At 42.4% G+C, this 12,104-nt stretch overlaps 1 protein-coding gene across 1 annotated transcript; it reads right to left on the minus strand.

Moving 5' to 3' along the window:
- Positions 1–952: 952 nt before the first annotated feature.
- Positions 953–11,568, minus strand: MAP1LC3B (microtubule associated protein 1 light chain 3 beta). Its single transcript, XM_006762210.2, has 4 exons — positions 11,390–11,568; positions 5,521–5,576; positions 2,880–2,986; positions 953–1,571 (listed from the first exon to the last, which is right to left on the minus strand). Exons 1-4 carry the CDS (start codon positions 11,427–11,429, stop codon positions 1,397–1,399), a joined length of 378 nt encoding a protein of 125 aa, XP_006762273.1. The 5' UTR covers positions 11,430–11,568; the 3' UTR covers positions 953–1,396.
- Between the last annotated feature and the right edge of the window lie 536 nt (positions 11,569–12,104).

Raw genomic sequence — 12,104 nt, forward strand, 5'->3', positions numbered from 1 at the left:
CACTCCCCCGACCTGCTCCCGCAGCACAGCAAAACCAACCTGGATATTGCTTGTTAGGAAGGGTATTGTTTGGCTTTGGCTAGTACAGACAGTATGCAGGACTGCAGGTCTCAAACACTGATCCATTAAATTGAGCTTTAATGACAGTTTTTAGTTGTGCCTTTATTCACCTTAGTTCATTTAAAAATGTACTTGTTTTAAAGATCCTGTAAATATAGAGTGACTACCCACTAACGTGGGATATGTCACCCCCTCAGCATGGTATTGTTTTTTAAAAAGCAGAATTTCTTACAGGAATCTTATCGATCACACAGTAGTTACAAGAATGTCAGATATAGTGACATACAATCTAAACAAGACAGGCTGATTAAGAATGTACATAATGTAAAAATATACATATTAAAAGTTAGCCTTGTGGACTTGGGAAATGTTTAACTTTTTGACATTAATATCTGTGAAGAGAATATATCTCCTTTTACTGCTTTCTTCACAACTGACATGCGCTTAGAGTGGGGGAATTTCAATGGTGGTTTGACCTAACAGTGATGACTGAAACACTCTTTAAAAAATGTGGTAACTTTTTAACAATATATTTTAGTCACACACTTAACATAAAACATGGATCATCTGCAGGATTCTGTAGTTTCTACCACTGTCCTAAAGAATGAAACTGATACAAGTGCTTGTTTATTTACCAAAGCAGGCACTATTTTGAGCTCTGTGATCAGAGAATATCCAAAACAGAAGAAATGTCACTTTTTTCCTCTGGGCCTTTTGAGAAACTTGACCAAAATAAATTATTCTAGGTTCCCCTGAGCAGTGGTGTCATCATGTATGTTACTGTCTGGAGAACAAACAAGAACTTCCTAACACTGCAAGAGTGTTGCCTTGGGTATACTTGATAGGAATCGGGAACCTTTAACAGCAGTTCACCGTTGTCTTATACACCTCCATTTAGCCTTTATGATGGCAAATGTGTTTGGGGGGCTATGCTTGAGATTTCTCTAGTTGGATAGAAACCCTTCAATAAGAAGTTGGCAGGTTCTGACTTACTGTCTCTGAATGCTCAAAATGCAAGTTCCTATTGGGGAAAGAACATTAAAATAACTTGAAGATCTATCTTATTGGTAAGTTAGAATGCAAAGTATTTTATTTTTAAACTTTGAAACAAGACAGCCTAGGTTAAATAATATAGTTTTCCAAAGCTGAATGTGCTCACTTGGAGCTCAGTTTTTCTGCTTAAAGTACAAAAACAACTTTCTAAAACTCCTAGGCCAGACACTACTGTTTTGATGATCTGATTTAGATGAACAGATCCAATCTCAGCTGGTAACATCCCTTTTTTCCCCGTTGGTAAGGGTTTAAAAAATTCTAGAACAGATGCATTTTTCTAGTCTTACAGTGACAATTTCATTCCAAATGTCTCCTGAGAGGCGTATACCATATACAGGAATCCATCTTCATCCTTCTCACTTTCATATACTTCCGATATCGGTGTGGACACACTCACCATGCTGTGCCCATTCACTAACAGGAAGAAGGCTTGATTAGCGTTGAGCTGTAAGCGCCTTCTATTGAAAGAAAATGTGAAAAAAATATTGATACATCAATAAGTAGGGAACATATGTAAAAATATCATCCACTAATCGATTTTAAAAGTATAAAGATTTTGTAAATGCTGCTTCTGGCAAAATTAAGTGTATACCTTACCAATGATGACTAATATTTCTTCTCATAAAACATAAGACATTTTCTATGATTATATTCATGATCAATATTAGTGATAATCCTTGTTATTACTACTGTCTTCTTGAGTTTTAAACTATTATGCTGTCTGAAGAGTGCCATTAGAGTCTAAAATGTGAGAAAAATAGTTCAAAATATTTACAAACTAAGACCTAAGCTGGTACAATTTATTACCACTATACCAAATCTGAATTCTTTTATTAATTTTGCTACACAAAACTTGTAACTTTTCTGATTAAAGGACATCTACACTAGATGTTATGAAAGGGTCATAAAAAATATAAAAAACTAAGAAATGAAATATCTTATGGTTTTATTAAGCTTGAATAATTTTAATCAGAACTGAAGATTTATCTATAAGTGTGATAAAGAATAAGAACTTAGACCAGCTGGTGTGGCTCAGTGGTTGAGCATCAACTCATGAACCAGGAGGTCAGAGTTCTATTCCCAACAGGACATGCCCAGGTTGTGGGCTTGGTCCCCAGTAGGGGGCGTGCAGGAGGCAGCCTGTCAATGATCCTCTCTCATCACTGATGTTTCTTTCCCTCTCCCTTCCTCTTTGAAATCAATAAAAACATTTTTTTAAAAAAGAAGAAGTTAAGCCCCGGCTGGTGTGGCTTGGTTGGCGTACCAGGACGTCCCCAACACCAACAGGTGGTGGGTTCACCCTAGCTGGTTGGACTCAGTGGATAGAGTGTCAGCCTGCCAACCAAAGGGTCCCGGGTTTGATTCCGGTCAAGGGCACGTACCTTGGTTGCAGGATCCTCCTTGGCCCAGGCCATGGTCAAGGCTCATGTAGGAGGCAACCAATCAATGTGTTTCTCTCACATCGATGCTTCTCTCTGTCTTTCCCTCTCTCTTCCACTCTCCCTAAAAATCAATGGGAAAATATCCTCAGGTGAGGATTAACAACAACAAAAAAGGTGGTGGGTTTGATTCCCGATCAGGGCACATACCCAGATTTTGGGTTCGGTCCCAGTGGGGCACACACGGGAGGCAACCGATCAATGTTTCTCTCACATCAATGTTTCTGTCTCTCTCTCCTTCCTTTCCCCCACCTCCCCTCCTAAGATAAAAAAATAAAATAAAATACAAATGAGTTACCTAAAGAAATAAAACAAAAAGGTGATTACCTAATTATCTTGATGAGTTCACTCATGTTGACATGATCAGGTACAAGAAACTTGGTTTTATCCAGGACAGGAAGCTGCTTCTCACCCTTGTATCGTTCTATTATCACCTAGTAATGAAGCCAGAAATGTGATTTTAAAATAGTCACTAAGAGAGAAAAATAAAATACTTCCTATGTTTGTAACTGGCACATTTGTTAGTTTTCTTATAGCTCTGTATCTCTTATAAAATGGTACACAAGAGACAAAGTAGCTCACTCCAAGGGGGTGAGCAGGGTGGAGGAAGAAACTGCTAAGTATTTTGTTATTTGGAACCATGAAAATATACTGCCTAGGCAGAAAAAGACCCTAAGTTTCAGAACAGAGGCTGGTAGTAGCTTAAGTGTAAAGATATGAATCTGTCTGTACCAATTCTAATACCACCAAACCTTAATAAAAGTGTTAAGGTTTTTTTTTAATATATTTTTATTGATTTCAGAGAGGAAGGGAGAGGGAGAGAGAGAGAGAAACATCAATGATGAAAGAATCACTGATTGGCTCCCTCCTGCACACACCACCCTGGGGATCAAGCCTGCAATCGGGCATGTTTCCTGACCAGGAATCAAACTGTGACCTCCTGGTTCATAGGTCAATGCTCAACCACAGAGCCACACCAGCTGGGCTAGACTCAGTTTTTTTTTTTATATTAGAGACATGCTTCTCTATTTGACATGAAAATAATCCTAAGTAAATATTTGATAAGTAGAGGTCAAATCTTCAATTTGTTACTTGAAGATTTCTTTCATTTTGATCAAATATTCTTGCTATTTCTTTTTTTTTCTTATATAATTCTTCCTCTTTTTTTTTTATTATTAGTTAAGGTATTACAAATGTGTCCTCATCCCCCCATTAACCCTCAACCTCCCCCCCACACACACTCATGCTCCCATCCCCCTCATGTCCCTGTCCAGCAAGAGTTCCTTTTTTTTTTTTTTTTTTTTTACCACAGCATAGTATCCCATTGTGTATATGTACCACAGTTTTCTAATCCACTCATCTGCTGCTATTTCTTTAGTAAGTATTAAAGTCAAGAATCTTGAAATATGCAGGAAACAAAAATGGTTTCACATTATGAACTGAAATAAATCCACTAGCTCCTTGCCATACTTCCTTTCTGTAGAGAAAAAAAAAAGTGAAGCTGTCATCACCTTCCTTGTTAAAATGATGAGTTTATCTATGGCTGTGTGTTCAAAACATGATATCCACAAGGAAGAATCAGTGGATAGACTATACCTGCCTAGATTTAAGTGGTAGCAGAAATCAGAGCCAATACAGAAATCATAGGTTCTTGGCCCAGAAAGAAGCAGAAGAAAAATTCAAGATCTTAGAATCCTTTGTTAAAGGAACACACAGCAGTCTGGAAAATGCTAGATAAGATGACTTTGGGTACCTTCTGCTTTCAGTTGCTGAGTCTGGTCTGCTTGGGGAGAAGCTGTTCTAGCTGCTTCTATTCACTATTTGGTGGTGATATCCATGAAAATTCAATTACCTAAAATGGTTTACTTTTCAGTTCTTACTTCTTTAAATTTTTCCTTTGATTCTTCCAACTGGGGAGACCAGATGCCTAACTCATAATAAGGCATTTTACTAAATCTGAAAGTACCTTCTCAAATTTTCATTTAATGGTAAGGGCTATGGACAGGAGCACAGAAAAAAAAAAAAGTCACCACTGGGGAATGAAGAGTGGAGGACCAGGGAACTGCCTGTGCCTCGTCTGTCCATCCACCCATTGGATTCTCAACATGTGAGTGGCTGTGAGTCTGCTTCTCAAACTTGTGCAGTGAGTCACAAACACATACATGGGAGTACAAATATGTGATTTCTGCAAAAAACCTGAAACTACTAACAGAAAAGATGACTTTTAATGTACACAGATATTCACATTTCAAAGGATTCTGTAGAACTAATTCTGGCAGACATTTGGGCTAGCTATTTGTTTCCAAGGGGTATCACCTGTTAGTAAATAAATATAGCAGGTATTCAAAAGTAAAAAACCAAAACAAAACAACAACAAAAATACTTAAAATGAAGGTAATTCCCCAGAAGGCTCACCTCTAAGCCATATGTTAACCCCAAGTACAAGGACATATTACTGTGAAAGCTCCAGCCAGTCCAACCAGAACATGTCTTTCACTATAGGATCCTACAGGTGTGAAACTGCTGAGCGACCCATCTTACTATCTCTTCTGTACACTTTGCAGCTCCCCCATGGATCTTTCATCTTCTTATCCCTACTTTGGTATCAGATGACTAGCAGAAAGCCAAACATGAAAGCTTCTATAGAATTTAGCAGTGGAGTTTCTTTTTTTTTTCTTTTTTAATACTCACCCGAGGACATATATTTTTTCCCATTGAAGAGAAGAGGGAGGGAGAGGGGGAGGAGAAAACAGAGAGGGAGATAGACAGACATGGATTGGTTGCCTTCTGCACACGCCCGACCAGGACCGGGGATTGAACTTGCAACCCACGTACATGCCCTTAACTGGGAATCGAACACATGACCCTTCAGTGTGCAGACTGACACTCTTAACCACTTAACAACACTGGCCAGGGCTGCATACATTATTAACCACTGAAACATACATAGGTATCTAAAACTACCTACTGGGATTTTGGTCGGATGTTGCTCTCGGATAAGCCGGACATCTTCTACTCTTTGTTCTGCAATGAAAAGAGATATCGGGATTATTAAGGGCCCTAATGCAGCTTATTTCCTGCATTTTTGCTGGTTGAGTTCTATATCTGAATTCAGCTATCTTTATCTGTGGCAGAGCAAAACAGTAGACGCATCTTCTAGAATTGAAAGAAACCAAGCACTAACACTTCATATCTGGCAAAGGTTGGTATGTGAGGCCAAGGGCAATTATATGGAAACCAACATGCAATTAATTACATGGTTTTATCAGGAGTTATAAGACCAGAGAGAAAAAAGAATGCCCTATTTGAGTTTAAATAGTTTTTTACAGTGCCCCAAATAAACACAAAGTCTACTGTTGAATACTTTTTTGAGAATATCTCTGTATTCTCCCCCTTAATATAATCACTTATTTATATTTAACTATTGTATTAGGCTGTCTGGAGAATATACGGGGGAAAAAACAAGCCAAGTCCAGTTCTCAATAAGGTGACAATATAATTGGAGGGACATGTCATATATACAGCAATACATGAACATATGATCAAGATGGCATTAATTAAAACCTAACAAAAATTAATAAAATCACCTTGATTTACTATGGTAGGATTCATTCTCATGGTTTGTATTGGCAAATAAATGATCAATGTAATGAACTTCCTGAGAAAATGCTCATACTAGTAGCTCCAGAAAAAAACATGCTATGACCTATATAAATATGAATTTATTTTAACATCACTGCCATTTTGGTTTGGATTTTTTTTAAAAATTAGTAGTCTCCATAAAAACTATTGAATTCCCATATTCAAATATGAACATATGTTCTATTTTTATTTTCCCATCCAATCCAACATTTCTAAATCAGCTCTAAAGATAAACTACTAAATAAAAATATATTTGCCCTCGGTCTATGTCGCTCAGTGGTTGAGCATCGACCTATGAACCAGAAGGTCACGGTTTAATTCCCAGTCAGAGTTGCAGGCTTGATCCCCAGTGTGGGGCATGCAGGAGGCAGCCAATCAATGATTCTCTCTCATCAGTGATGTTTCTATTTCTCTATCCCTCTCCCTCTATGAAATCAATAAAAACATATTAAAAATAAAAACATATTTGCTATGGACAAAGACGCCTGCAAACTCATTGATTCTTCCCAGTGCACATTCTTATTCAATACATGAGGATAAACATAAATTTAGCTATTATTAACAGTGAATTTAACCTATTGGTTTTCACCTGTGACATTGTGACTTATAACAAGAAATACATATTTGGTCCTGGCACAGAGCTCACAAAACCCTTGGATTTTACTATATGAATGATAAAGATCTTTCCTTATTCATAGTAAGCCCCTTTCAACCACACCTGAGTTTATGTTAATGCAGTGATTTTGAGAAAGCCTTTTAAGGGTGGGGGCTGGTTGCCAGGGGACCAACAAAGATTAGAGCAGTGGTTCTCAACCTTGGCTGCACATTAGAATCACCTGGGAATCTTTTTAAAAATCCTGACTTCTGGGCCTCATCCTCCAGAAATTCTGTTTCTTTGTTATGGGGTGGGGCCACAACATTAGTAACAAAGAAACAGAATTTCCGGAGGATGAGGCCCAGAAATCAGGATTTTAAAAAGATTCCCAGGTGATTCTAATGTGCAGCCAAGGTTGAGAACCACTGGATTAGAGAGTTCAAACATTCAGCCTCTCTCCCTGACCACCTGGGAAAAGAGAGGTCAGCTGGTCCGAAGCACAGGTAACAACCTGCACTTGCAATTAGTGGTTGAAGTGTTAGTGAGGGAGGGGCAGTCTTGAGGGACTGAATCCTTAACTTGCTGGATCTGAGGCTATCACCAGGGAGATAGTGTTAGAATTGAGGTAAACTGTAGGACACCCAGCTGAACTGCCTGTGTGTGGGAAACCCACATGTCTGGTGTCAGAAGTGAAGTATTTAGTAGGATACTGAGAATAGAGGAGACATACAGGAGGAGTTTTTTCTTTACATTATCCTTGGAAACCTCATTGCTCTAAGACCTGTCCCTATGACTCCCATCAAAGAAAAGGTACTCTACCATCCAGACTTAGTATCAGCCCTCTTCACAACAAAAATCTCCATACTGTCAGGGTAAATTACTTCAGAGGCTAGGGGAAATCAGAATTTAATTCACTCTAGCAAGTGGATGATAACTAATATACATGGGAATGTGTTCCTTATTTAAAAGCTTGTCCTAATGAATCTACAAAGTGAAAACATTTAGGCATAGCCCAGCTGGCGTGCTTGAGCATTGACCTATGAACCAGAAGGTCATGGTTCAATTCCCCGTCAGGGCACATGCCCAGGTCGTGGGTTCGATCCCCAGTGGAGGGCATGCAGAAGGCAGCCAGTCAATGATTCTCATCATTGATGTTTCTATCTCTCCTCCTCCCTTCCTCTCTGAAATCAATTTAAAAAAATATGTAAACAAGCAAACAAAAAACATTTAGGCATAAGGGAAAGATTTTTTTATATAGGAAACTGATTTATTCTGGTAAATGACGAAAGAAAATCAAAATAGGTTCTAAAATGAGAGGCTTCAAAGTCAAGAAACTATAGTGTCAAAAGTTTTCATTATCTTGATTTATCCCCAAAATATGGCCATAAAAGGAAGACAAAAAATGATTATTTTTATTAAAGACAAGTGACTTCTTTAAGGTGAAAAGAGTAGCATAGGAATGTGTCTTGGCCAGGTGCTTGAAGCAATTGAGTAAATACGGTATATGCTGATACCTCTCTCTTATTGATTTTGGAGAGAGAGGGAGAGAGAAACATCGATGTGAGAGAGAAACAGCCATCGGTGGCTTCCTGTACGCCACCTACTGGGAATGGAGCCCACAATCTGGGCATATGGCCTGAGTGAGATTCAAACCAACGACCTCTTGGTGCATGATAAGTATTTTCCCAATCTGTTTATAAATCATAAACATAATATCCAACCCATCGTGGAGTGCTACTCAGGTTTTGGCATAAGTCTCTCTCCAGTCTACCTATTAGAGTAGTTGAAGCTATTTTAGACCAATACAAACTTCCCCTGAGACATGCAAACAGTTTCATTATTTTTTTAATATTTACTTATTTAAAAGAGTTTTTGTTCAGTTTTAGAGAGAGAAGGGGGAGGGAGGGAGAGAAACATGGATGTCAAAGCAAAACATCAATCGGCTGCCTCTTGCACGCCCCACAATCTAGGCATGCGCCCTGACCTGGAATCCAAGTGGCAACCTTTCAGTGCACAAGACAACCCCCAACTGAGACACACCAGCCAGGGCCTAACCCTTTGATTATTAATGGAGAAGCGTAAGACCTAAGTTTACCATTGAATCTCAGCAGAACAGTGTCTGGGAAACAGTTCTGATATTAAATAAACTGGCCAACTCCAGAAGAAAATGGAGTGAAATTATTACAACATTTGAGAAGACTGAATCCAACATTGTTTGGTCAAATACAACTTTTCAAATGTATTATATTTTTCAAAACATCTGCAAGGATTCACTATGCATCTCCACTCAGATAAACATGATATCCAACCCATCGTGGAGTGCTACCCAACACTCAAGAGTGTTGATCATGTATTGGAAATGATGGCTCCCTAGGGACCAGAGATGGAAGAAAATCATCTCTCAAGTTTAAAAGGACAAGTCCAGACTCTGCCACTAGGTGGACCATGTCCTTCACCTCTCTGGGCCCCACCCAGTTTCTTCAGCTACAAAAGGGGTTGTTTGGGGTGGGCCCTACCCTCTCAATCATAGAAAAAACATCAACAGACCTATATTCCATTTTAAACTAACTTAAACTCACTCGCTTGGAAAGAGAGAGAGAACTGCTCAAGCTAATTGGGGTTGGTCTTAGATTCTACAGAGGTTCTCGCCAAAGAATTAATTCCCCTCATTTACTGTGCTACAAATCTCTGAAAACTCAATTATCAGTGCTGTTATGAAAATCAGGAGCAAAGAAAGGTAGTAGTCATTAAGAGATATTTGATACTTTTCTGCAAAATGACTATTAAAGAGATCTTAGAAAAGGGGGTGGGGAGGAAAGGTGAGGTAAGTGGAAAGCAGATACAATATATGGAGTGGGCAAAAGTAGGTTTACAGTTGTATGAAAAACGGCATGCAGATTATGATTATTATAATAGCTTTATTAATACAAAATAATGTCGTAATGGCACAGTAAACCTATTTTTGCCCACCTTGTATGTAAGGTAAACTATTGGGAAGGGAGTGAGGGAAGGGTGCTCCTGCTTTATTTACTTCCTGAGTCACAGGTTCCAGGTGAAATCCTTCCAATTAATTAGAACATATTTCTCCAGAATCCTTTAAGCAGAGGAAAGTATAGTTTCAGTCATGAGAAAATGGGCATCTTTCCCACACAAATGTCCCCAGTTAACTTTCAAATGCCGGAGTAAGTGAGGATGGAAGCCAGATACTGCAAATCTGCTTTAAATGCCGCTCTCGGGGTTGCAAAAAAGCTAAGCAACAGTAGGAGTTCACTAAGGTCTCTAAAGGGAAACGTTCTAATTAAAAAGGCACGTCTAAGTCTTCTGGACCAACCACCTACCTAAGGAGTTGTTTGGAAAGACATGCTCAGCAGGCCAACATGCATTTCACTTAGTGAAACTTCTCGGGCACAAGAAATCAAATACTTATCAATAATGAGATCTAGAAAACCATATCCAAGCTCAAATGAACGCTCACCTCGTTCTAGACCCCGGAAACCTGGCCAGAGGAGTCCCCGCTGCAGGCGGTGACAATGGCCGCAGGCCCCTGTCCGTGCGCGCGGAGGACCGGGTGCTTACCTCCTCCACCTGCCCTCCCTGAGCGGCCACAGGCACGTCCCGCAAGTGGGCATCCACGGGGGCCACGCTGCTGCTGCAGAATTGTCGTGCTTAAGAGCACTCATCACTTCCTTCCCATCGTTTTTGTGGAGCAGTAATTACTGTGATGTTACTTTCCGTTTCAACCAAACGCCAGAAACCCTCAGCCGGGTTTCCAGTCTAAGGTGGGAGAGAACGGACGTGGTTCCCGCCGGCACAGAGGTGAGGGTGCCCTGGCGCCAGGCGGAAAAGCCACCCGCCCCCCAACTCCCCTGACCCCCGCACACCAGCAGGTCCCGCCCGCAGGCCGGCCCACCAGGGCGGAGCCGGGCGCAGAACCTGCAGGCTCAGGGGCTCCCCGGGGCTCCCCGTTCTCTCGGTCAGAGCGCTGGCGGTGCCGGTGCCGGTGCCGGTGCCCGCGCGGCATCAGGACACTCACCTGCAGATGACTCACCTGCATCCCAGAGCCACCACTTCAAAGGGCCAGTCGCAGCCCGGCGCCCGGGGGCTGCCTCCGAGCGCGACACTCCCCACACGGGTTTTCGCTTTGGGACTGACAGTCAACCCGCACCCCCAGACCAGAGGCTGACCGGGGGCCAGAGGTGATTCAGCACCTCCGCCAACGCGCGCCCTCGCGGGGCCCGGGGTGAGGGCTCTCCAGATGCTGAATCCTCCGGCACCTTGATCGTGGATTTCTCAGCCCCCAGGACTGTGAAAAATAAATATGTCATTTCTAAGCCACCTAGTTTATGCTCTTTTGTCACAGCAGCCCAAATAGGGTAAGGACAGCAGCCACGGCCGGGCCAGCCGCCTCGGCCTCTCAGCCCTCTTCGGCCGACGTCAACCTCCGGGCCCCCGGCCCGGCCCGCCGCCTCGGCCCCTGGGCTCCGCAGCCCCCTCCAGCCTCCGTCAACCTCCGGGCCCCGAACCCGGCCCGCCGCCTCGGCCCCTCAGTTTTCCCGGGTCGGGCCGCCCTCGCCAGCCCCGGCCCTGCCGGGGTACCCACCGAAGGTGCGGCGCTGCTTGAAGGTCTTCTCCGACGGCATGGCGCGCGAAGCTGGGAGCAGGCGGCGAGGAAGAGGGTCCGCAGCTTTAGGTGGCGGAGGTCCCGACGGCGTCGACCGCGACTTCCCTTGTGTCTCTTCAGCCCGCAGCCGCGTCAAGTGACCGGCGCACCGCCCCAGGAGGCGGGGCCTCTTGGCTATGGTTAATGTTGGCCCGTTACAGACGTCCCTCACTCCCCAGTGCTCCCCTTCACCCAGTCCCCGCCTTCCCCACACTGTTGTCTGTGTCCGTGGGCTGTGCATGTGCATGTGTGTTCTTGGAGTCTGGAATCGCGCCACCACTTCCCCCCAGAGGCGCGTGGGTGCCACTCTCGGTGTCCCCGTCCCGAGTGGCTAGCTGCTCTGAGTTCGCGTACTAGCGTTTCCAGCGCTCCGTGCTGGTGGCTCCTAAGGACTCCACCTGATCATACAGTATTTTCGTGCTTCTATCTCACGGTATCACTGTTCTAGGAACTGCTGGGTTTTGTTTGTGTTCTTTGGCTTACCAGATAAAGCACATTCGGGTGTGTGTGTGTGTGTTTTCATTGTAAGAATCTCCACTAGTGACTGCTGTCACATGTTGTCCGAACTAGGGAACGAATTGCAACTGGGTTATTTCAGTATTTGTTTACTAGAACCTAACTTTGGAATTTAACTCTTATCTAGGCCAGCATTTAA

Source organism: Myotis davidii, unplaced genomic scaffold (assembly GCF_000327345.1).
Source record: "Myotis davidii unplaced genomic scaffold, ASM32734v1 scaffold77, whole genome shotgun sequence".
NCBI lineage: Eukaryota > Metazoa > Chordata > Mammalia > Chiroptera > Vespertilionidae > Myotis > Myotis davidii.

What these genes read in the sequence shown, in the direction of transcription:
- MAP1LC3B (XM_006762210.2), bottom strand. Translation starts at nt 11,429, where the DNA reads ATGCCGTCGGAGAAGACCTTCAAGCAGCGCCGCACCTTCG. An exon ending in AACATCCGACCAAAATCCCA is followed by an intron (nt 2,987 to 5,520) that starts GTAGGTAGTTTT and finishes CTTCATTACTAG; the next exon opens with GTGATAATAGAACGATACAA. An exon ending in GAACTCATCAAGATAATTAG is followed by an intron (nt 1,572 to 2,879) that starts GTAATCACCTTT and finishes TTCTTTCAATAG; the next exon opens with AAGGCGCTTACAGCTCAACG.